At 44.3% G+C, this 24,818-nt stretch overlaps 1 protein-coding gene across 3 annotated transcripts in view; it reads left to right on the forward strand.

Moving 5' to 3' along the window:
- The window catches only part of dennd5b (DENN/MADD domain containing 5B), a 78,492-nt gene that overhangs the window by 34,333 nt on the left and 19,341 nt on the right, over positions 1-24,818 (forward strand). For all 3 annotated transcript variants that reach the window (XM_041963813.1, XM_041963811.1, XM_041963812.1), the window contains 5 exons: positions 2,224-2,333; positions 6,365-7,058; positions 16,404-16,591; positions 20,048-20,638; positions 21,373-21,604. In XM_041963813.1, coding sequence (XP_041819747.1) covers positions 2,224-2,333; positions 6,365-7,058; positions 16,404-16,591; positions 20,048-20,638; positions 21,373-21,604 — 1,815 coding nt within the window. The remainder of the gene's footprint in view (positions 1-2,223; positions 2,334-6,364; positions 7,059-16,403; positions 16,592-20,047; positions 20,639-21,372; positions 21,605-24,818) is intronic.

Consider the following 24,818-nt stretch of genomic DNA (forward strand, 5'->3'; position numbering starts at 1 on the left):
CACACACACACACAGTGAAATCTCAGTAGCTGCAAGAAGACAGGACAGTTTAGGTATAGGTGTGAGCTGGACAGTGACCTAGGACCCCACCATCTGGAGGGACGCCAAAGATAAAGAACACACACGCAGTGCTCTTTTAGTCCAGCGATGTGTTTCATTTCATTCAAAGTCTGGATGCTAACCTAACCTGGACACTGTGCACGTATGTGTGCAAATTCTCCCTCAAATCCAGTAATGCTGGTAGCAGCGATGTGAGCAGAACCGTCTTTTATGAGAAAAAAGTTATTTTTGTGTGTGTTTCAGTGACGTTTTGCAGGTGAACCACTCTTCTAAAGAGTGTGCTGCAGTATTTTGTTCTTGCTGAGGTTAAAGGGAGTGTGTAAATTCCCTCCAGACCTTTCTGCAACAATAGCTCCACCCTGACATCCTGTGTGGATACAATACTAAATACTATAGAAATGTAACACAGTAGAAACCATCAAAGGGAAGCTGTTTATAAGCCATTATCAGGTCAGAATTGAATCATCAGTGTGTGTCCAACACTGGTTTATGACTCAATATCTACACAACTGATGACATTCCCATCAGCCTCAACTGTGCCTAGCAAACATTAGCATTCTGATACACTAAAGTAAGATGGCGAACATGATCAACAGTATGCAGGAACTGCTAATGCCACATTCACGTCATATTGGCTTAATCATAATTACAAGTTTCCGACTTCAAAATAGCTTCATCAACATCGGAGTAATAAAAACAAAACGAATAAAAAAACAGCTGAGTCGTAATTAGAACAGGGAAACTTGCTTTGACATATCTGACTTGGCAATATGGAAGTGCATTACACTAAATAAATATGGCTGCCTGACATCATTATAATAAAACCCAAATTGATATATATTGTGTTTATTATTAATCTACAGCATTTTAACCTTCACACGACCAACTCTGCAACCATGCAACCATCTCGATGACGTGAACAGTTGCAAATCGCTAACTTGGAAATCCAGCATAGCTGTGGACTCTCAGTCCTGTTGTTGGCGTAACCGGGGCACTATAATTTAAGGTCAAAATTGTTCATGTTGCAAATGATGTCAGCAGACACGGGGAGTCAGGGGGAAGAAAGGGAGAAAACTTCATGCATAATGATTTGTCATTTTAGCCCATGTAGTGTGTCACAGGGGAATCTAGGACACCTCAAAGACCTCAACAAGGACTAGCTTCAGATTCTGTCAGCTTGTCTCGTGTGCTCTGTAGTGCCGATGCTGTTGACATCATTAAAGCAGACACGGACGCTCATGTGCTTCTGTTCGTACTACATTGTGTGCGTGGATGTGAGCTCACACTTGCAGATTGGTGTCAAGCCCACTGCGGTCACAGAAAGTATCATTTGATCCTCAGGGGATCACCCTGAAGTCTCTCTGTGGCCCCTCCTGCCCCATAACCATGCACTTCGCTTACGTCATGAAATGCTGCACGCAGTCCAGCGTGTAGATTCACTTTCTAATCCATCCACGGAAGGAAAGATGATGTTGAATCTGATCCTGGCATTAGAGGTGACACATTTTGCAAAACTGGAATGATGAGGCTCAAAATGTTCCAGCATCATTGACAAGACATGACAAGTAGATCTTACATGTGATGCTGAACCTCAATGAAGCTGATGGTTATGTGTCGTCCTCTGGTTTTATTGGAGGTTGACACGGGAGAGGAAAGGACTGAAACAGACATGTGCTACTTCAGGCTTATTAGAGTTGTGTTTGTGTGTGTGTGTCAATGTGGGGGATGGGGGAAACATAGAGCAGTCCGCCTGCTGACAAAGAGGAATCTCATGCATGCAGTCAGAGTGGCTGTTAGAGAAAAGCTCCATCCACAGTGACACATACTGTTCATGAGGTCATCTGGAAGCTACTGAGCCGGCGTTCCCGACCCCACGCAGCTTCATGCTTTAGGTTTCTGTCACAGGTTTTCTGTATGACACTTCACTCATCACACAACATCCAGAAGCATACGTTCACAGAACAGATTTATCTCAATTTCCCACCAGTGATAGAAATTGTGCATGCCAAATGGACATTTAAAGCTTTCTGTGAATATAACAAACATTGTTTGATTACACTGCTGGTTGTTAGACGCGACACAGCCAACTGTAGTCATGATGCCCAGCTGCAGTCTGTTCCGCTGCATCATTGCCTTTGTCTCTGTGTCTTCTCATCCGTCCAGGTGAAAATTTCGAGCAGAGTCCCCTGAAGAGGACGTTCAAGTCCAAAGTTCTGGCACGCTACCCTGAGAATGTGGAGTGGAACCCCTTCGACCAGGATGCCGTCAACATGGTGAGTGGATTGTGTGGTGCAATGAGGAGAAATGAGTAGATGAGTGAGACTAAACTTAACGAAGTCCAACAATACCTCCAGCAGGGCGGAAAGAGACTAGAGGGATCATTGAGCCAAAGCAGAGGACACTGGATTATTTAAATTAGCACTCTGAGGACACTAACGCTTAAGGAAGAAGAGTCCCTGAATTAAGACACACACTGTCTTCTCAAAGGATCCTGCATAACGGAGGGATGATAAATCTTTACCCAGAGAGCTTTGCATGGAGGGCTGCACTGACAACGTCTTATTTCAGTTTTGCTGTCTAAGCTGAGATGTTTCATGTCAAGAAGTTGGATGAAAAAGTGGATTAAGAGGCAAAGATAGAAAGGCAGCTTCTGACAGGGAAAAGCTGCATCCCTTCTTGTCCTCGCCTCCCCGTGTGGAGATGTTCTGCCAGAACAACACTGTTTAGAAAAGGCAGCATCACTGCATCCAGAGGTTAGCACCACCCAAGACGATTGTGATTGGCTTAAATACAAAGAAAACGTGAAAGAAGGGTGCGCACTCTGTAGCCCAAAGGAGGTAAAGTCTGCAGACCTTTTCTCATGGTTTCATTGCTGTCTTTCTATTGGACAGTGCCTGCCTTTTACGTTATTCGCATGTGCCAATGATTTTGCGTTCTTTAAATACAAAGAAGAAAGAGTGTTTTTGTTTCTCCTGTACCGGAATGATAATTGGTTCAGCCAAACCTCTCCAGCGCTGGCACAATGCTAAAACGAAACATGGAGGTCTGGCTATGCGTGACTATCAGCACGGTGACCTTGACAGTAACAGCAGGAGTGCATTTTCCACGTGGATGTACAGGCTTTGTGTTTGTGTGCGTTTTGGCTCTGGGTGTCTCTCTCGTGATGGAAGGTCACCGCCTATTTTTTCCACCTGCCCTGGCGTCAGCACTGCTGAATAATTCACGTGTGGTTCTCGCCTTACGTCGGCATGGAGACGGGCCATTATGCGGCAGCGCGGCGTCTGAAACCCGATACCCGGATGACAGTTGAGAGACGTTCTGTAGAAGCGGCATCATTTCTCCCTCTCTTTCTTTCCTTGTCTCATGACCTCCGCAGCCCCTCATTTTCCCCTCGTCCTCCTCCTTCATCCCTCCATCAGCATCTCATCCAACCATCCGCTCCTCCTCTCATCCCAGCTCCTCCTCCTCCTGCTGTGAGGTGAGAGACGAGGAGGATAGGAGAGTGTGATCTCACTTGCTATGATGATTGTTTTCAAATGCCAACACCCCCAATCAAAGGCGCATGCACACACACACACACACACACACACACACACAAATCTGAAGGATCACTCCACTGGATGATCTTCTTTCTCTTTTCCTCTGTTAAGTTCTGCCACATCTCCACACTGAGCGCTCCTGTTAAGCTCTATACAAACAGATAAAGCTTGCTGTTTAAGGCCTCATCAGTTTTCCTGCACTGTGAACAATCAGCTATACTCACCTCCACTGCTGCTTGTCCTCTTTCCTTTTACCCACAAACGACATAAACAGGAAGACAGCTGAATGAGGTGATTTTGTACAGTGACTGCTGCATCATGGAGGTCAAATGTATATGTGTTCCTCATCACGCCTGGACTGCCACGTTCTCCCGAATGTAGCTGAGCGATTGTAAACGTGTCCCGGCTCGTTCTGGTGGCAGCGAGGTGATACTTGTCTGACAGAACACTGCATCGTGGGAGATTTTGAGCATATTTCTCGCTGCTCTGTTTGATTTAATTACCTTCCTCAGCTCAGCGGGGCTGAGAGGTGAAACACATGAGGTGTAATTGTTTCCCAGACAAGAAACTCAATAAAGAATGTGGTTTGATTAATGACTAATGTCAGACACGGGCTGAGTGTAGAGGAGAGATGATCTGTCAGTGCTCATCAGTGAGACACATGACTCATGCATAAGCCAATCAGGTTACATGTGTTTTTTATGTGTTCTTTACAAAGACAAAATGTGGAAATGTTCTAAGTTTCTGTCATTGAAGGTAAAATAAATGGAAAAAAACAAGCATATTAATGTAAATGTATGAGTTTGTTCATGCCTGCAGACTCTGAAGCTCATACATATGTACGTGGCATGTGTTTGCAGAGCAGTGAGCACAGACACCTTGAATGCACGTTGGCACAGAGCAGCTCCTGCTCAGCTCTCAGCAGCCAAATAACCATAATGAGGCTAATAAGTCAGATTTACTGCAGGTTTCTGCTGACTGTTGTTCACAGTTTATGGGGGTTTGGCTGTGAAGGCATCACACACATGCACACACTCTCTACATCAGTGCTAGCATCATTTAAGCTTGTAAATATTGGTTTAAAAATGTAAAAATCTTTTGTCAAATTAGAAGTCACAATATTCTTGAATCAAGTGGATTATCCTCATACCAGTACAGTGACCAGTTTGATTCTGACGGAATTTTTTTGGTTGATTGCACCTTATATCTGCTGGTCCGTTGGTTTGGTCCACCACTTTAATCCGATTGAAACTACTCAAAGCTGTTGGATGGATTGCCGTGACATTTTGTCAAGACATTAATGGTCCCCAGAGGAAGAATCCCTCTGGCATTGGTTATCCCCTGACCTTTCCTGCAGTGCCACCATGAGGCTGACATTTGTGGTTCAGACCGCAACATCCAATAGCTAATCGATGCATTGCTGTGAAACTTGGTACAGACATTCATGGTTCCCACAGGATGAGGTGTAGGAATGTTGCTCCTTGGATTTCATCTAGCGCCTCATCATGTCAAAATTTCTTGTTGCCAATACTATTCATAGATATTGCTCATTGTCAACACCTGCGTCAACATGCTCGTACGTTCATTGTGAGCATGCTGCTGACATCAGCATTTATCTCCATGCAGGGGAGCAGCTAGCACGACTGTAGTCTCGTTTCTCCAACTAGCAAAGCTGCAGTTTCCATTGCTGTTATCTGTCATATCATCTATCATCATCGCCATCAGATCATTTATCCATTTTCTGCTGCTCATTGTGGTCCATGTCACAGTGTGAGCATGCAACCAGGATGCCCCCTTGCTTAGGGCAGCAACTCATTCAAACCCATAGGGAGTCCAACACCCAGCGAGAACCTGCTTGACTGACTTCCAAGAATGCAAACTCAGCTATAACTCCGTACAATGACCGGACGGTCCATGTTATAACCTTTCCATAGTATAATCTCAAAGTTCTGACTCCAAAGACCATTTGGTGCCTGTTCTGGAGCTTTGATCTTATATGATCTTCAATAGCTGGAGAATCATGATCAGATGGTGGATCTTGTCTGATGGAGATCACATGATATGATATGATCCAGAGCAGCAGACCTTGAGATGAGATTGTTGTGTTAACTGCTGTTTCCAAGGTAAAATCTTTGGACAACATAACATCAAAAATATGAATTAAATCAACAATGGTGATCGTCTGGCAGTGGCAAATCATGGACAATCATAAAAATACACATTTCCTGATACACTGATCCTGCTGTCTGTCAAATGTCTTCAAGTCTATCCCATACTTCATGATGGTGCATATGCTGCTAACAAACAGAAATCAAAAAATGGACTTCTGCACTTTTAAATCAATATCTTGCTTACAATATATTACATTAATTTAGATAAAATAACCAAAGTAATTATTTTGGTTTCGAGTGAAATGTCACATTTTTTTGTCTAAAACATAAGAAATGAACCAGGTAAGATACTTACTGAGTGTGGATTTGTCTCTTTGTAATTACTCTCATTTGTTAAACACTAATATCTTTAAGATTACAATTTTTGTAGTTTAAAGCCACTAAAAACTACAGTGTGATAGAGAGCCACGTATTCCACTTAACCATGCTACAGATCCGACCCACTGAAGAAGAGATAACATACGCATGTCAGTTTTCACCAGGGGTCCATAAACAAAATCCCATGCTGGTGGTGTCATCATTAAAACAACAGGTTTGAACTGCAGTCTTCTTTGAAATGGTGACTGACTCCTGTTCCCTCTCCTCTTCCTGCAGCTGTGTATGCCTAAAGGCCTGTCGTTCAGGACGCAGGCAGACCAGCATGATCCACAGTTCCACTCCTTCATCATCACAAAGGAGGACGGCTCTCGGACCTACGGCTTCGTCCACACCTTCTACGAGGAGGTGACCAGCCCGCAGATCTGCTCTGCCATGCAGACCCTCTACCAGATGCACAATGCAGAGCACGCCTCCGCCAACCCCCCTTCCTCCTCTTCCTCCTCCTCCTCCTCCAGCATGGACTCTCTTGCCAGCAGTTTAGACGAGGCGGACTCGCCCACCTCGTCGTCCTCCTCATCCTCATCTCGCAGGGCGGGTGGCTATGACTCAACACGGGACACCCTCTACGTGTCCAAGGCCTTGTGTCTGATCACGCCCATGCCCTTCATGCACGCCTGCCGCCGCTTCCTGTCGCAGCTGCACAGGGCTGTTACTGCAGCCACTGCCCCCCCGCTGCCGCTGGAGAGCTACGTTCACAACATCCTGTACGAGGTGCCGCTGCCTGCCCCGGGACGCTCGCTCAAGTTCCACGGCGTGTACGAGCCAATCGTTTGCCAGAGGCCCGGGCTGGGGGAGCTGCCGCTGGCCGACTTCCCCCTCGCAGAGGCCTTCAGTCTGCTGGGAGTGGAGAACCTGGTCCAGGTGTTCACCTGCACCCTGCTGGAGATGCAGATCCTCCTGTACTCACAGGGTAAGGATGCATGTGAATCAAGTCAGGATTATATATCAAACTATCAAACATTTTTGTACGCACACAGACATGGACCAAAATGTAACTTACTCATTTTATAGTTTTGGTGATGTCATAGTGCATCATCAGCATTACGCTGGAAACAAATGTAGGGAAAAAAGTTAGTTAATAGAAGTAAGTCAGTCAGTTCAGAGTACTTTACATAACCATCCTGTAAATACTGGAAAAACACTGTGGATGAAACTGGAAGGAGCGGGCGGGCTGCCTCAAAGGCTTCCTCATTCATTTCAATCACACCACTCAGTTCAGCAGGGGGGTCTGCTGAAGAGAAAAGTCAAAACACAAACTTCTGATGAAGACAAAACATATGAGAGAACAAGACTTTTAGCCAGTGGAACTCATTCCTTTATAGCACAAGTTTCCAGCATAGTTAATATGTGAGTAGGAGTGGGGGTATGTTTTGTTCAAACACAGATGCAGGCTGTCCTGTTCTATCCACAGTTCTGCTGTGAGGCAGGAAAAACTCTTGCATAGCGTCCCATTAAAACTTTGTGGCTCAGAGACAGAGAGAAACTTTGAGAAAATGGTCTCAAATGATCATGAAGAATCTCTGAAGCACACTAAAGCTGCAGCTCCATAGGAGACTGACTGAGATGCACAGTGATCAGATTTTCCTCCTTCTAGGTTTCCGTTCATCCATTATTCACAGCTGCAGCGAGACGGGAGCGTGTTTGCCGCTGCCTGCGCTGGTCCACATTACCCTCATACAGAGCAACCACTTTGAACTACTCTGTCGACTGAGATCACCTTTCGTCCTACATTCCTCTGGCCCACTCTTTCTCAGTTTCACTCCGTGCCTCCTCCAGTCTGCAGCACAGTCTGTAACACTTTATCTGCAGCTTGTTTGTTTATCTTATATCTGTCAAACTGGGGCGGCACATACACTTCGGCGTTAATATACCTGGGCAGCCCAACGAAAGTGTGTGTGTGGGAAACACTGCTGATCGGTCTGTTGACAGTGTGTTTGTGGAGGAGAGAGCGAGAGAGGAGCAGGGCCGAACAAGTCAATGTGCTGCACACACAATTTGACCCATTTTAAAGATGAAAAAATAAAGAAACTCAATTAGGTGGTTAATGTTGATATCATGGCGGGCCACCACAACACTTGGTCAAACTCAGATGTGACAGATGGAAGACATTCCACACTGATAACCTTTGTCTCCCACCATGTAGGAGTAGCAGTCTGTCGAGTCTCCCTCGTGGATCTGTTACTCAGATTAGATAACAGATACTAACCAGATTACAGTATCTATAGTAACAACCACACCAACCCACGTCAGCTGAAACAAGACCACCACATTCAGGCTTGATCACCACAGATAACTAAATGATAGCAGTACAGTACGTGCAGGCTGGCGAGCATCTCTGTTGTCACTGTGATTTCATTTACATTGGTGTCTGTTCCGACCATGAGTCAAAAGCTCCTCTGGTGTGGAACCCCTCCAGTCGACACACAACACACACGCAGCGGTGCATTCAATGGCAGCCGGACAGTAAAACGCTGTCTTTCAATATGTATGAAGCGTCACAGACTGGCCAGGTTAGAAAACACGAGCCTTGATTACAGTCTATTACAGTCGATCCCTCTTTTTCCCCAAGAGTTCAGGAGCGTTTTCACTGTTTCTGTCGATCAACTTGTCCACTCCAGGTGTGTCACTGGAGCCACAGCTTGTAGTGATACCAGATGGGTTGAGGATTAGACACTGTAATCTGATTGGCCTTCTCTGTACTGTACTGCAGTGCAGTGGCTCAGCTCAGAGGGACTGGGTTTCATCTGTCAGTAGGCCACAGGGAGAGCTCAGAAGGCAGCTTCAGGACAGACTGTGTTTGACTGGTAGTATGTACTGTACTACCGGAGCACTGCTGTTAATAACTGCCCTGAAACTGTGAAAAGTCAGTGTAAAAGTAATCGTCATCATCTTACCTTCATTCTGAATTTGATGCCTGCAACACCTTTCCAAAAAGTTGGGACAGCGGCATGTTTACCACTGTGTTATATCGCCTTTTGTTTTAACAACACTCAGTAAGGGTTTGGGACCTGAGGAAACCAATTCTGGAAATTAAGAATGTGAAATTTAATTTTTCCCCTTCTTGCTAGATATACAGTTGCCGATGAGCCTGGGGTCCCCATTATTGTATTTTGCACTTCATAATGTGCCACATGTTTCCAATGGTACACAGGTCTGGACTGCAGACAGGCCAGTTTAGTAACTGCACTCTTTAACTACGAAGCCACGCTCTTGTGCAGGATATGGCTTGCTGGAATAAGCAGGGACGTCCTTGTTGGCAGCATGTGTTGCTCCAAAGCCTCTATGCATCTTTCAGAATTAATGGTGCCTTCACAGATGTGCAAGTTACCGATGCCATGTGCACCAACACACCCCCGTACCATCACAGATGCTGGGTTTTTGGAAATTTGTGCTGGGGACTATCTGGATGCTTGTGTCCCTCGTCAGCCTGGAAGGCTCAACATCCATGATTTCCAAAAAAGATTGGAAATGTAGCCACTTTGCATCAGTCCACTTGCTAACTAGCATGTCTCATGTTTAAAACTAGACAAACTAGACACAACCTGTTTTGATTGAGCTTTAGAAATAATTTGTCTGAACTTTGGACAGAGCCAGGCTGGCCTTTCAGAAAAGAGCAAGTCGTAGACTGCATCAGGATCCATCCATCCTGGGCACGACTGTTACAATGGTGTTTGGGCAAAGGAAAGACAATCACAGCAATGAGCCGTAACCCCAAAATTTAAAGATTAAAAAACAGGTCAGACATGACATCATGAATAGTTACTGCCTATCTGCTAAATTTAAGGATATTTGAGTCATCGTGTTAAAAATGTTAACTAAAGCATTCTCAGTGGACCGAGAAACAAAGCAGACCCTCCACTTCCATGCATGCTTCTCCCTCATCCCACCGCCCTTTGATGAAAAATGGGTCTCAGTGTTTTATTCATCACTTTCTGTTTCAAAGGCGATCGCTGCTGGAGGGAAACAATTAAAACCAGACCTCACTCAAGTGGAAAACGTCCCTATTTGGTTCAAGACTTCATTTGTCACCGGGAACCACCTTTTGCGTTCAGCCAGATCTCTGACTGTTCGACACGTCTGCCCAAGTGAGGCCTAATGTCTTTATAATGAGGAAGAAAAGCCCTGCGTGGAGTGTCATTTTGCTGGAGGCAGATGATGGAAGGGTGCAGCTCAGGGAAAAGATGGAGAGCGTCCCTGGACGTTAATGAGACTCCGCTCCACCATATGTTCCTACACTCCATCTGATCAATCAGCAAGCAATTGCAGCATGACAGGTAGAGGCATCATCAGACCCCCCCTGCCCCTACCCGTCCTCACACATTTATTGGCTGTGACAGGTAGGGATAGGCGGGTGTCGTCGCCAATCATTGGGACAGTGGGGGGGTGGGGATGCAGAAATGTCATTATATGATAATCAGTGTAGTTAATTTACATTCCTGGCAGGCGTGTGTGCAGCCGGTCAGTACACAGAGGCGACTGATACTGTATGTGTGTAAATTCCAATAGAAGCTATTTAAAGCAAAGTTTCACTTAGAAAACCATAGTTTCTTACTTTCTGCCTCTGGTACACTAATGGCCAAAAGCATGTGGTAAGTCCATTAGCTCCAGTGAAGGGAAATCTTCATGCTACAGCATACAATGACACAGTTTTTTAACATGACAGTGCCCTCGCACACAAAGCCAACCATAAAGAAATGCTTTTCCCACTTTGGTGTGGGGGAACTTGACTGGCCTGCACATCGCCCTGAACTCAAACCCCTCCAACATCTCTGAGATGAGGAATGACCTGAAACTCAGGTTTTTTCAGACCGAAACAATGCATGGGGGTTATGTTGTAGGGAGCATGTTATTTCAGATACACTTGAGACATGACACATGATCCAAGAAGTCCAGGTTGAGTAGCAGATCCTTGAGATTTCAGGCTTTTTAGATGCCAAAAACTGCAATATTCTGAGACAGGAATTTACAACTATGGGAAGTTACAGCAGCAGCAGTTACTTTATCTCTTGTCAAGAGGTAAACACAGAAATGCAGCGTTAATGTTACAACCTAATCCACCTGTTACGTGTGACGGCATGTATGTGACACTTTTCCAGATGTTGTCGACTTGCAAAAGTTGAAATCACTTCTGCTTTTTTGCTGGATGGCCTTGAGTCGTCTTGCCGTAGCCCTCTGCACTTCCTCCCCCGCTGTGTTGAGTGCGGCCATATCGCCGCCAACATCAGGGGCCAACCTCATGAAAGCCTGCTGCATGGCTGTCTCTTCTCTCTCCTCACACTCTCGCGCAGCCACAAACCTCTGCAGTTACGTGATGTGCTTCACTTGCGTAACGTAGATGGCAGCAACAAACCATGATCTTTTCCGAAACTAACCCAAGAACTTTTGGTGCTTAGAGCAAAGCGAGCAGCGACTGCGTTGCAGTGTCACAGTGGCCCTATTGCTGGCACAGTGTACAGTGTGCACAGTCATTTAGGTATGAGGACATGTTGCATTTTCCCCAGGAGTTTCAATGTCAAGGCTGTGTTTGATGTCAGTGATTTTTTAAACGCGACTAGTTTTCCACCATTTTTCAAGTCAGTTGACCAGTAGTTCACCAAGGTTTTCACACACAATACATGATTTCTTGGCTGCTTTCTTTCATTTTCCTCTCTAAGCCTCTTTCATTTAGACTCTTTGTAATCTCCCCCCCCGTCCCCCAAACAGTAATTTTCTGCCTCTTTTATTATATCATAGCATTGTCAGGATGCAGCTGAACTGAAGTCTATCGTCTCTGCATTTGAAGGATGCCTTATGTCAGCTGTTTACCGCAGATAGCTCGCTCCTTCCCTTGTGAGACTGAGCTGGCTGTGTTTATCAGTCCCTGATGCACTGTTACAGTTTCACAATGACATGTCCCGTCCTGTTTTTCAGCATCCTTGGGCCCTGTCTCTGCCGGGGCTTTCTGCACCACTACACTTTGTCATATCAGATTTGGGTTTTTTTTTTTTTTTTTAAATGATTACACGCTTGCTCACCAGGCGCTTGTGTTTGTCATGTTTCAAAGGGAGTTTCTTTGACGATGCAGCAAATGTTGTCAAAGATGAATCAACCGCTTTGAAAGGAGCACCCATAGCTTTCTATGTGTAATAAAAATGATGAATTACATTGTAGTTCGACTGAGTTCAGCAAGAAAAGAAAAGAATATCAGACACTTTTAGATTCCCTCTTCATCATCTGCTTGTTATTCCTCATGAGGCCTGGCTGAGTGAGCTTCGATGTGTGCGAGGAAAGGAAAGAGGGTGAAATTTAGGAGGTGTGAAAGAGCATCGCATAGAAGAAGCACTTTTCCAGACATGTCAGGTTATAACAGCAGGTGTGTTAATGAAGCCATCTGAGACGCCGAGGCTAAATTCATCCTGGTGTCATGTGAGCGGGAACGGGAACAGCGAGGAAAGGATTTGCTGTAACATGAAAAGACAGAGAGGAGTGTTTGAGTTAGATTCTCAGATTCGCTGTTTCCCACAGAGGGTGTGTAGGAGAAACTTTGAACCTGTTCAGACATGTGAGAAAGCAAGTAGACACTTAAACATACCGTACGGACACAACATGCACACACACACACACGCAGAGGTGGGATGGTTCTGAACTTTTCTTTGTGTGGTATGGATGTAAAATCCGGTGGTTCAAGCAATGACGTGAAAAGAGAGACAAGAATCTTTAGTAGTGGTGAAGTAAAGGTAAAAAATATGTGAGCTAAATGCTAACATGCTAACAGTGGCAATGCTAGCATGGTGATCGCAGGCCCAGTATAATATTTAGCATGGTTGTCATCTTAGTTTGGCATTTTAGCTTGCTAATATTTGCTAATTCGTGCTAAAAACAAAATTCAGCTGAGGCTCATGGGGAATTATTTTGCAGGTATTTGCTCATAAACCAGCATAGTGGAAAAATTACAATTTTGAGCTGATGTTGCTGTTACATTTATACTATTATATGGTTTCAGTCAAATACATTCAGGAAAATGTAGGTAGCGTTGTTGCTGCATGGATTATGTTTGCATCACATTTCTGTGTTCGTATACAGTACAGAAAACACTTTGGTTAATTTTGGTTTGCTTAGATAAAGACAGTCCGTTAAGCGCTGTTAACATGACAAGACTAGTTATGGTCTGTGCTCGCACCTCTGTGAGGCTATAGTTAGCCTCAGCATGCTAATATGATATTGTTGAATAGCTTAATGCTAGTGCCAGAATTCTAGCATGCTAACATGCTGTTTAGCAGGTATAATGTTTACTCTGTTTTGTTTTTCATGGATAAGATGTTGGGGAAATTGCCGTTACAGATAGCAGTAATAGCATGAGAGACGTAGAAAAAAAACAAATGGACAATGAAATAAATGAAAAAGAAAACAAAATAAAAAAAATCATATATATATATAAATATACACACACACACACACACACACATACATTATATACAAAATGTGTATAAAAAAAAATAAAGTTCCCTTTAGAAGGATGGCTCAGTTTGTCATGCACATGGTAGGATATCAATAATAATATAGATTGCCATGTCAGCAATGGCTCCAACAGAGAAGAGGGCAAAGCCTTTAACTAGCACAGGTGGGGTAGTACTTGTTGTACTTGTTCTTGTTCTCACTGTGTTATTTTACATGTACACTTGTCCTCAGTCGAGTTGCAAAGTCTTCACTGGTTTCCCCACATACATTATTCAGACTGTCAGTCAGGCTGCTTTGTGTCTTGTGGGTTCTCTGCTACTGTGGGAGTGGAAGTGTGTGGTTGTGTGGCTGCAGAGGAACATGTCGACACAGGACTGTACAGGTTAACTCGTCTCAGTGTATGGTAGAGGAAGTCATCGTGCACTCATGGCATCAAGAGCCTTTGTTTAGATAAAGCTTCTCTCCATGTTATGCTGAATTGACACTGTTTTGGGTGGACCTGTCAGGGGGAAGGTCAAAGGCAACAAAACAGGACATCAGACTGCATCATTAGCTTTTAGTAACCACTCTTTCAGTGTAGCCTGTTTAATCATCAGGTAAGATTTCAGGATACAAATGAATTGACTTGGTGGTGGTGGAATCCTCTGAATGAGTACAGTTACACTGAGTGTGTACACAGATAGTTAAAGATGAGATTACACCACCAGTCCAACAGAAAAGAGTGGAGTCAGTGAAACAAGTTGCTACAAAAACACAGTAACACAAAAAAAGAAGTTTCATTAGTGTGAAAACTGTGGGAAGATATGTTGGAATTCAGCTATGGCAACGAACAAAGTGATGCGGTTTAATTTGACTCACACACTTTCTATTTTCCTGTCACAACCTGCCTGTTTGCCTGTCGTCAGGCCTGATGCTTCCTGTGGCCTTCAGACGAACAGAATGGATTACAATCATTCATCTCGCCGCCCATGAACGCAGTGACTTGTTTGTTCTTTGGCCTTTTACGAGCACTGGTAATCATTTAACACAGACGCACTGCAGGTGCAAGTGCAAATATGCATAATGGCAGTAATGAATGTACACACACACCTGTGTCACTTCTGTCAACACGTGAATGATAAAAAAAGAGTGGTAACAGTGATTTATTAGAGTGTGTGTGTGTGTGCGTGTGTGCTTGCATTGCTACACAGTGAGGACCTCATCAAGTTTTCAACCAACAGAGTGAGGACAGTTTTAGAAAGTGAGAACATTTTGACCTGTCCTCACAACTTCAGACAGCTGTTTGAGGATTAAAACTTGCTTTTAAGGGTTAGATTGGAATTAGGTTAGAGTGAGGGTTAGGGGTTAGGGGTTAGGGTTCAGCATTTACTTTTGATGGTTAAGGTTAGGATAAGGGGCTAGGGAATGCATTATGTCAATGAGGGTCCACACATGTATAGATGTATATGTGTGTGTGTGTGTGTGTGTTCTCTGCATTTATGAATCTGATATTTTTGGTGTGAAGCATGGAGACCTTTCTGAAGTGTTCAGCATCTGGATCATCAGAGCTGCTGTTCATACCAAGTCAGAGGGCTTTGGCTGAATTTTATGTGTGTGTTTGAAAGACACGCACACACTTACACACTACATTTACACTTACACATTCGCTTCAGGAGCGAACAAGCAGCTGCTTCTCGTCAAGTTTCTCTTGTTGAATATAAATCAGTGTGGTCTGTGGCTGAGGCACAAGAGAGCCTAATGCATACACTCTATACAGTATGAGCACATATAGGAGGACACTGACTGAGCTGATGGAATGAAAGGAGATGACAAACGGGGGAGGGGGCGTAGAAGAAGAGCGCCACTGATTGGATAAATCGGTATAACTCTGTTATGTTTTATTCCCTTTCCTCGAGATTGTGCAGGCTTTTCACTCTGGCCATCATAATAACATCTGAAAAAACTGCTGCTGAACTCAATACCAAAGCCAGCCTGCAACCGCTGGCCTTAATCTGTTTTCGAGAACAGCGGAGGCAGTGCTCTCAGACACACACTCACATGTGGAAACGCGATTGAAAAGAATCCATCAGAATGTAATTCCTCTTGTCCTTAACCCTAACTCACTCTCAGACTCAATTTGAATCACTTGATTAAAGTCTCGCTTGCACATCAGGATCCTCACAAACGTATATGTATTTCATAAATCTCTCACTGTGTCGGCCCCACTCCCTCTACTCTGTTTCAGAGTCTGTATAGTGCATTAAAATCATACTTGCATGGTTGAAGAGTTCATTGAAAACACATCACTGACTTATTTTCATATACGATGTAGCAAGACCTTAATGTACTGTGATAATCTGAAAATGGATCATTGCCTCTTTTCCTCTCACTTTAGAGAAACTATTAAAAACACATCAGTGAGCCACACTGCTCCAGTTTGGGCATGTTCCTTCACTGACTTGTGGATTCATTCCCATTCCTATTATTATTTATCATTATTATTATTATTATTAATTGTCAGGCTCATCGCCCTAGAAACTACCATTAAAATGACTCATTGCTCGTCTGGTTTGTCAGAATCAGATAAGTGATGTTGCTTCTTCTGAAATGTCAGAAGTAACTGTGATGTTGAGGTAGGTTAAGGTTCAACTGTATGACCTTTAATTGAAGAGCTCCTCAGGCTGTGCACAGTAGCACAGTATTAGAGCATCTTCCCTGTTTTGTGGGATTTGTCTTCCTCCTTCCTACAGTATGGAGCCCCTGGAAAAAAAGAGCGCCTGTCAGTCGTCCTTTAAGATCAGTTGTCTCATATCATCATGTTTCTCACTCCTTCTCTCAGACTACCAGCGCTTGATGACGGTGGCTGAGGGCATCACCACCCTGCTGTTTCCCTTCCAGTGGCAGCACGTCTACGTTCCCATCCTGCCCGCCTCTCTCCTCCACTTCCTGGACGCTCCTGTCCCCTACCTGATGGGTCTGCAGTCCAAGGAGGGCACCGACCGCTCCAAGCTGGAGCTTCCTCAGGAGGTACACAGCCGAGACAGGTCAAAACGTCTGCTTTGAGAAAAGGCCTTTTAAATTCAAAGCAGTTTTTATCCACAATTAAGATAATAAGCCATTAGGTTGAGACATTTTATGTTACTTTAAAAAACAAATTACAATCTTCTCTTAATTAGTCATTTTTCGCTTTTCAACTAGCCACACTCAGGGGCACATATGTAAATGAATAGACAGTACTTAGCCACAGCTGCTTGCTTTCTGATAAAATCAGTAAAGGGACTCCAAATCTTAACCAATTAACAGTTTGAGTCAGATGAGGAGTAGCTAATCTCCAAATAACAACAGGAAGCCACATCATTCAGCGACTTCTCAAAACAAGGAGGGGAGGTAAGTTTCCCCTCGCTCCAAATAAACTTGTTAGCTATAAAAATACGAAACATTAAAGGCTGGTGGGTCTTTTATTGCAGCTTCAGGGGGCTTCCAGAACAACCCGAAACAGATCAGACACAGTCTGGATCACTTTGCTCCAAAATCTCTCAAAGGTGTTCAGTTGGGTTCAGATCTGGTCTTCAGACTCATCAAACGTTTTCCGTGAGCCGTTGTTCTCTACGTATGTGAAAACCTCTGCACTTTTTGCGCTTCTAAGCTCATTTGTTTGGGTTTTTCCTTTAATTTGCCCCCCGTTTGTATATATACTGTGACTGTTGTGATGATGTGAACTCCAGGCTCTAATTTTCACATTTGAATCTTGAACCTGGGCCTTGGTTTAGAAAGTTTGAAATGAGGCTGTTATCATTGAGTTTCTATGAGGTTCAGGGGTTCAGGGCTGAGAAATGCAAGCGTGAAAGGCTTTGATATAAAGTTTATGAATCAGGACTCTGGTGTTTGGGGGTAAAACTTAGCATTCATACTTGTGATTGGAGTCAGGCTTACGTTTAGGCTCTGGTAAGATTTAGTGACTGTATGAGCTACAATGGAAGGATCCCACAAGTACTGTAAGTGTGTGCTTGCAAGGCTGCAGCACTTTGCAGTCAGAGCTCATTGCTGCTGACAGTACATTGTCCAAGGCCAAAACTGAAAACAGCAACACGCACACGCACACGCACACACCGGCAGACTACCAGGCTCCTATTCAGACAGACAGGAAATTGCAAAAAAACACCTTTCTATTCCGTGCAACCTCTCTCACACACACACACACACACACACACAATAGGACAGGGAATTACCTATTGTTCGTCTACAAATTCACCTCAAGGCAAAGTGAGCTTGAAGTGGATTTTAGTCACTGCTTTCTTCTTGCCTCTTTATTTTGGCCCGAACACTTGTCAGACAGTGAGGAGGTGAATGTGCTTTGGATTTAAACCAGTATTTCGCCCAATGCAGGCTTGCAGTTAATGTGTGTACGTGTGTATTCACGTGGTAAAGTGAGATAAGGCCCTAACAAAGCGGAACATCCAGGCTCGCCGGCTTCCGGCTTTGCTTACATCCCCCAACTCCCAGCGCTCGTTAATCCGGCACATTCCGTATGGATGCTAATGATCCCAGCCAGCTCTGGATGCCGCCGTGGAGCACCCACGAGCCCGTCTGCCTCTCCCCTCCTCCCCCCCGCACGGGGTGCCCCCGCCTGCCTGGGCTGGTGAATCTCCCTGTGTTTCTGAATGATCCTTTGAAGTGGCGGTGCCCTAGAAATGGACTGATGATGAAAGAATGTCTCAAAGCAAAGCAGGGAGGAGATGATGAGAGCGAGGAAAACATGGATCTAATTGGGGAATTATGCCGGATAAGGTTTGCCTTTTTGAACCCTGTGCTTCAGTCTAGGTCTGCTTCTTTTTACCTGATGTCAAATGATAACATTGGTTCTTACATTGCAGACAAGATTGTGTGACACTATTATCATCCCTTTCCTGTATTTCCCCTCCTTTCTTTCCTTGTGCATTTAAAAATACTCCTAGCAGACTTTAGATCTAAACTAGGGCAGTCCTTCCCGAGATAAAAATGTGACTTTGCATGGGTTTTTTTTTTTTTTAATCGTCTCCCAAATCAGTAACGGCTTCCTTCCCTTGAGTGGCTCAATAAGGTGCACTTAGACCTGACTGGACACACATGAGTTTGTATCACTGAGACAGGCACAATGACTCAGTCCTGCATCCAAAAGCACACAACGGGAGGAGACCCAGAACTGAGAGAGCCATCTTTTTTTAGTTTCCACATGCCATTTGAGTGCATTGTACAGATAGATCATAGAAATAGAAAGTATACTATGAGCTTAACCAAACCCAGATTTGAGAGCTTTGATGCACATTACAGTAGTCTTCTTTATGGTTTATGGTTTAGCCGCATCAAATGCTTCTATGTGCTGGGTCCTGAAAAGTACCTGGTACAGATATATTTTCTCTGAACCCTATAACTGTCTGTGTTCAGTATGTTTAGATGTGTAACTCCAGTTTATTACTTAGGTCCTTATCTCTCTAGTTTGACAGTAATTCTGATTAAAGTCAGTAGCTAAGATCTGGGAATGCTGTGACATTGCTTAAAATAGGTCCAATGTGGCAAGAAACATGAGCAGCCAGCCAGACAGTCAGACAAACAAACCTCCAGGTTACACTGACAGAGTAGCACTGACAATGTGATCACTTTCACTGGACCTTCAAATCAAGAGGTTTAGACAATCTGACATGTCTGAATCAGATAGACTGTTGTAATGTTGTTCTATGTTCCTCAATCTAACAAAGACTACACTGTTATCATAACTGAGCAATAAACTCCTTGTGTTCTCTTTCTTATAGTAATGTTCCAGTTGTCACAGCTTGTGCATGCTTTCCAGTGAGACAGGTTTTTATTTTATATCCATGTCCATTTTTTGACTGTGTTTTATTTCAGCTCCAGTTTTCAGTGTAGTAGCGTAGCTATTTTATTGCAGTCTGTTTGACAGCTCATATTTTGACGTTGACGATTCCACCAGGACGATGAACACACCACACACTGGTTCTGACCTACAAATTTCAGTCTGGAGGTCCTCTGTCACTTCTGTTTTGAATACTGAATGTATATCTGTTTCTGTGGGCTCGAGTGGTTTAGCGCTCTAATATTATCTGAGGTTTTGCTTTAATCCCATATGAGGGTGTGATGCTAACTCCATTATGTCAGATTTAGGTTGATCTCCCACAATGTGCTATTATCAATCACACACTGACCTACATTCTCTGCACTCTACATCTCCCAGCCCCCATTATACCTCCGAAAGATCTGTCCTCAGTATGCCTCCCAATAATACCTGTTCAGGCTCTCTGGACTCACCGCACACCTGTTTCTGCTGTCAGTAACACCCAACGGACACAGTCATCTTATGTCTGTGATGTAGTTTTTGTTTTTGTGGGACCATAAATCACCTCATAATATTTAATTATAGGGATCATTGTCTATTCCTGAGTGATATTGTTGTAGTCTAATATAGACATAATATATCTCTCTCTGTCTCAGGCCAACCTGTGTTTTGTGGACATTGATAACCACTACATCGAGCTTCCAGAGGACTTTCCCCACTTCCCCAACAAGACTGAGTTCATCCAGGAGCTCAGTGAGGTTCTGTTTAGCTTTGGCATTTCTGCCAACACAGGGGCCCCACCACGGACCCGCACCAGTCCCAGCAGCACACCTGGCAGCACCCCCTCCACCCCTGGTAGGGAGCGTAAGACTGTTGCTCTCCGGCAGCTAGAGGACGACGGGCGTAACGGCAACCTGGCAGGGGAGGAGCTGGCTGTGCTGGAGCTGCTGCAGGGGAATGCCACCCTGGAGAGACTGCAGGCGCTGACCAAGCGTACCGGGGTGACGGTGGCCCGCGTGGATGCCCTGAGGGCCGGAGTCAAAGCTCAGAGTTGTGAGGGACCGGGGGAACGGACGGCAGCTGAAGAGGAGGAGCTAAAGAGCGCTAAGCTGAACGTCCAGCTGAGGGAGGTGTTCGCCAGCCGATTCACCACCATGTTTGCAGACTACGAAGCCTTTGTCATCCAGAGCGCCCCTGACCTGGAGTCCTGGCTGACCAACAGGGAACAGATGCACAACTTTGACAAGGTGACTAAGGTGTCAGTTACTGCAAAGGACTGAAAGTAGGTCTGTTGCTGTGAATAGATATAGATATAGTTATGTAGTTTAGTGTATAACAGTTATTTTTATCAGCTTAAGTGAAACCCCACTTATTTGGGACAGGCCATTATTTCTAAGTTGGTATTAAATAAATAATAAATAAACAAATATCCTGTAAGATACAGGAACATATCCACAGAATAGAAATGTATTCTTACTGATATGAGTCAGGCATTTTTCAGACATGCCATGAACGCTTTCAGGTCATTTATGGCTAGATCTCTGGCCACACTAATTGGCAAACAGCAAACTGTACGTCCGAGCCAGAATACTGGGACAGAAAGCCCTGTGATCGTCTGTATTCTGTTTGACACAGACCAAGTCACAGTTTAGCTGGTCTCATTTACATATTTTTCAGTTTTTGTTCACAAACAACAGAAGAAGCAGGAAACAGTGATTTGATCCTAATGCACACTCCTAACTTCCTTTATCTGCTTCACAATAAAAGTTGCTCAGCCGTTTAGTCGACAAACTCATTTCTCCTCTCTGAAGGTATTTCCAGTGAAGTGAACACAACAGACAGGTGATCACAATAATTAAATCAATGCTTCGTGTTTTCTTCTGTTTTGTCTGCAGTTAGACTGAACAGGCTGCACCTCTGACTAATATTAGAAAACTGACAGTGAATATATTTCTTTGTCTTCACGCCATGTTCGCACCAGGCCTCGTTCTTGTCCGACCAGCCGGAGCCCTACCTGCCCTTCCTCTCCCACTTCATTGAGACGCAGATGTTCGCGACCTTCATCGACAACAAGATCATGTCCCAGTGGGAGGAGAAGGAGCCGCAGCTCCGCGTCTTTGACGCTCGCATCGACAAAGCCCGCCTCTACAACGTCCGGGCTCCCAGCCTCCGATCGTCCAGCTACCAGAGGTGCTCCATCCTCAAGGAGTCTGGTAAGCCCTGCAGGAAGAGGTGTGGGTGGTCAAACGTGTTGGAGTGGGGTTTACTTCACAGGAAACATGATTAAAATTGGAACAGAAGTGGCTGCAGAGGCTTATCAACACCAGGCTTTAATTGGCAGCAGAAAAGGGGCTCCTTGATCAGCATGTTGTACATGTCTGGCCATCCTTCAAAGCATACTAGTCGTCCATTAGCCGAGGTCAAACGGGATTACACCGCACCATGCAATTTAAAAACACACAGACACTCTGCATCCGTCTTCCCTGCTTTTTCCTCTATTTCTCCTTTCCCTCTTGTCTCTCATTTATCGTCTGGAAGCAGCTCAGCTCTCCCCAGTGACCAGAAAACCCCACATCTCATTTCTCCACATCACAACACAGCAAACCCTCCATCACTCTCTCACACATTAGCACAAGCACACACTCTCTGACACTGTTACTGTAAGAGTGTTTGCTCAGTTCTTTTTTTTCTTATTTTCTCAATTAGTGCTGCTTTGCTGTACCTTTGTTAAGCCTTTAATTGGTGCTGAATGTGCAGGGTGAGGCAGGAGGTCAGACTCAGAACTGACTCAGACTGCCGGAGGCCGTCAGGGAATCTGTGAGGCTGCATGCCTGTTTGTGAAATCTGGAAAAAACATGTGATTCTTATTTGCTTTCATTCTGAGAGTGAGCTGAGAAAATTGATATCAAAGTCATAACAAGGCCAAGTTTAGTTTTTTAACTTCTTCATCAAGAAAACATGTAACTCCCTTTAAAACCACAAACTGCTGTTTTGACATTTTGTGTAATGGTTAAATAAGACGGCAGAGCAGGTAGCGGCATTCTCTTTGAACAGAGCCAGCCTACTTGTTTTCCCCGCTTCAGATCTATGCTAAGCTATGTTAGCCACATCCTCACTCAAGCTTTAAACTTAAACCTGCATCAGCTGACCGTTGGGAACAGTGGAACAAGTGGTGAAGAAAGCCCTGACAGGAGATCAGCTTAAAGAGATGTTATGGCTCACATGTCAGCAAGCAGTTGCCTATTTCCACAGTCAGCAGACATTATCATTCATTCCTGGCCAGACAAAGACCTCAGGGTTTGGTCTCTGCTAACTCCTGAAAGGAATGTTTGACTCTTTCGTTACTAAATGCTCCATGAGCTTGTTGGTAACAGTGTTTGCATGCAGTTTGGAGCTGGGCAGGTAGTAAATAGTGGGTTTATGAGAGCTTTTTTTTCCTCTGAAACAATTTGGGTTGGTAAAGCTTCATAGAGCTGAGAGGAACTACAAAGGTGGTGTAGATTCTCTGTGAGTTAATCACATCTTCCACATCAGTAACTTTTTCCATTGTTTGTCTTGAAAGTTAATCTAAACACAAGATACTTGTGCTCAAAAAGAGGATTCATTCTCAGTGAAGAACCTTGGAGCTCTAATCTGCCTCTATACATGCCAAAGAGCAGTGATTCCTAACACGTCTCTGGGGGTCATCAGGTGGAAACCTCCCTTCAACAGTGTTTCGCCTACTTAGTCCCACTACACCTCCAGGAGGTTAGGCGGTGAGCTCCGGCGTCCCAGAGTCACCCCCCCTAGTGCCAGTTCACACTGCTCCTACACAATCCAAACAGCACCGCCACGTTCAACTGACCCAGAGATGCTCCAGGTAGTGGCCAGTACCGATGCTACCATTTAGCTAATGCTAATGCTACCCGCTAAGAAGAACAGAAGAAGACAATACAGTTCCGATGCTACCATTTAGCTAATGTTAAATGCTAACCGCTACCTGCTAAGAGGAACAGAAGAAGACAATATTCACCTATATTGTTAATGTTAACAGCTAGCTACCAACACTAACTGCTGGTAGTAAATAGTGGGTTTATGAGAGCTTTTTTTCCTCTGAAACAATTTGGGTTGGTAAAGCTTCATAGAACTGAGGGGAACTACAAAGTTAGTGTAATTGTCTGTGAGTTCATCACATCTTCCACATCAGTAACTTTTTCCATTGTTTGTATTGAAATATTGATTAGCGTAACTTTAACCCACAAAATGAGAATGATACTGATCTTTTCATCTGACACAACTACGGATATGTTGAGTTGCTTCCTGCTTTCTCTCCTTTGTTTTTTGATGTACAGTATGTATCCATGTGTGTCGTCTGCTTTGACCCGCACTGTTAAATCCATTTAATGGGCTGAGTGATGTAAAGCTTTAATTGCTGAGGGTCAGCTCATTTGGGAGCGATGGTGCATGCAGGTACCCAATTACCTAAACAATAGCCAGCCTGTCCCTCCTCCTGCCTTCTCGCTCTGGTGCCTCCGCTCAAAGCTCACTCCAGAACTGAGATTAGCACTGCATCTCCTGTCTGAGGTTCAGTCAGACACAAAACAAGTCCAGTGCTGGACAGGAGCGACATAACCCAGACCGTTCAACAACAAACAAAGTTACACCGACAGACAGCTGATAAGGATGCAGTGTTTGCTGCTGTGTCGGGGTAAGATGACGCAGGTGAAGGACAGAGGGGAGCGTGACAGAAGAAGTGTGTGATGAACGGTCAGAGGGAGGGGGAGAGAGAAAGATGAGAGGACGCCATGCTTCGTCTGTGATTTATGGTGTAAACAACCTGTTTTGCAGTTCAGCCAGGTTTTTTCGTCTTGGCAAATGAGCAGCTGTTAGAGCATATTATGCTTCCTTCACCAGGCTGGTGTGTGTGCGTGTGTGTGTATTGCTTGTTTCTGTACACATTGGTCACTGAAATGTCCCAAATCACATTAGTTACCCTTCACAGGTGACACAGATGTTGTTGTTTTTTTATCTAATCATTGGCCATGACAGTAACACTCTTTGTCACTGCATCCTCGTGCATGTGTTCACACCAGCTTGCATCATAGTCAAATCAAAGAATAACAACTTCAGTCTTACGTTTGTAATTTTGGACACCATTACTTGTATTCGCCAACATGCTGAGGTCTGGGAACATGACATCTCTAAAAACAGATCTGGTGGTGCAGGAAACATGAGCTGTCATGTGATCAGACAGGTTATAAACAAACCACCAGGTTAGACCAGCTTATTAGGAAAAGAGGTTGGTGGATGTTTATGAAATGTTGAGTGATGTTGTTCTCAGATCTCAGCTTTGGTGAGTTACTTTGATAAGAGCAGTGCTTTCATAACAGATAGAAAAGATGGATAAAACCAAGAAACTTAGACCAAAGTTATGGTTAATGGAATTAT

Source organism: Chelmon rostratus, chromosome 22, assembly GCF_017976325.1.
Source record: "Chelmon rostratus isolate fCheRos1 chromosome 22, fCheRos1.pri, whole genome shotgun sequence".
Lineage (NCBI taxonomy): Eukaryota > Metazoa > Chordata > Actinopteri > Chaetodontiformes > Chaetodontidae > Chelmon > Chelmon rostratus.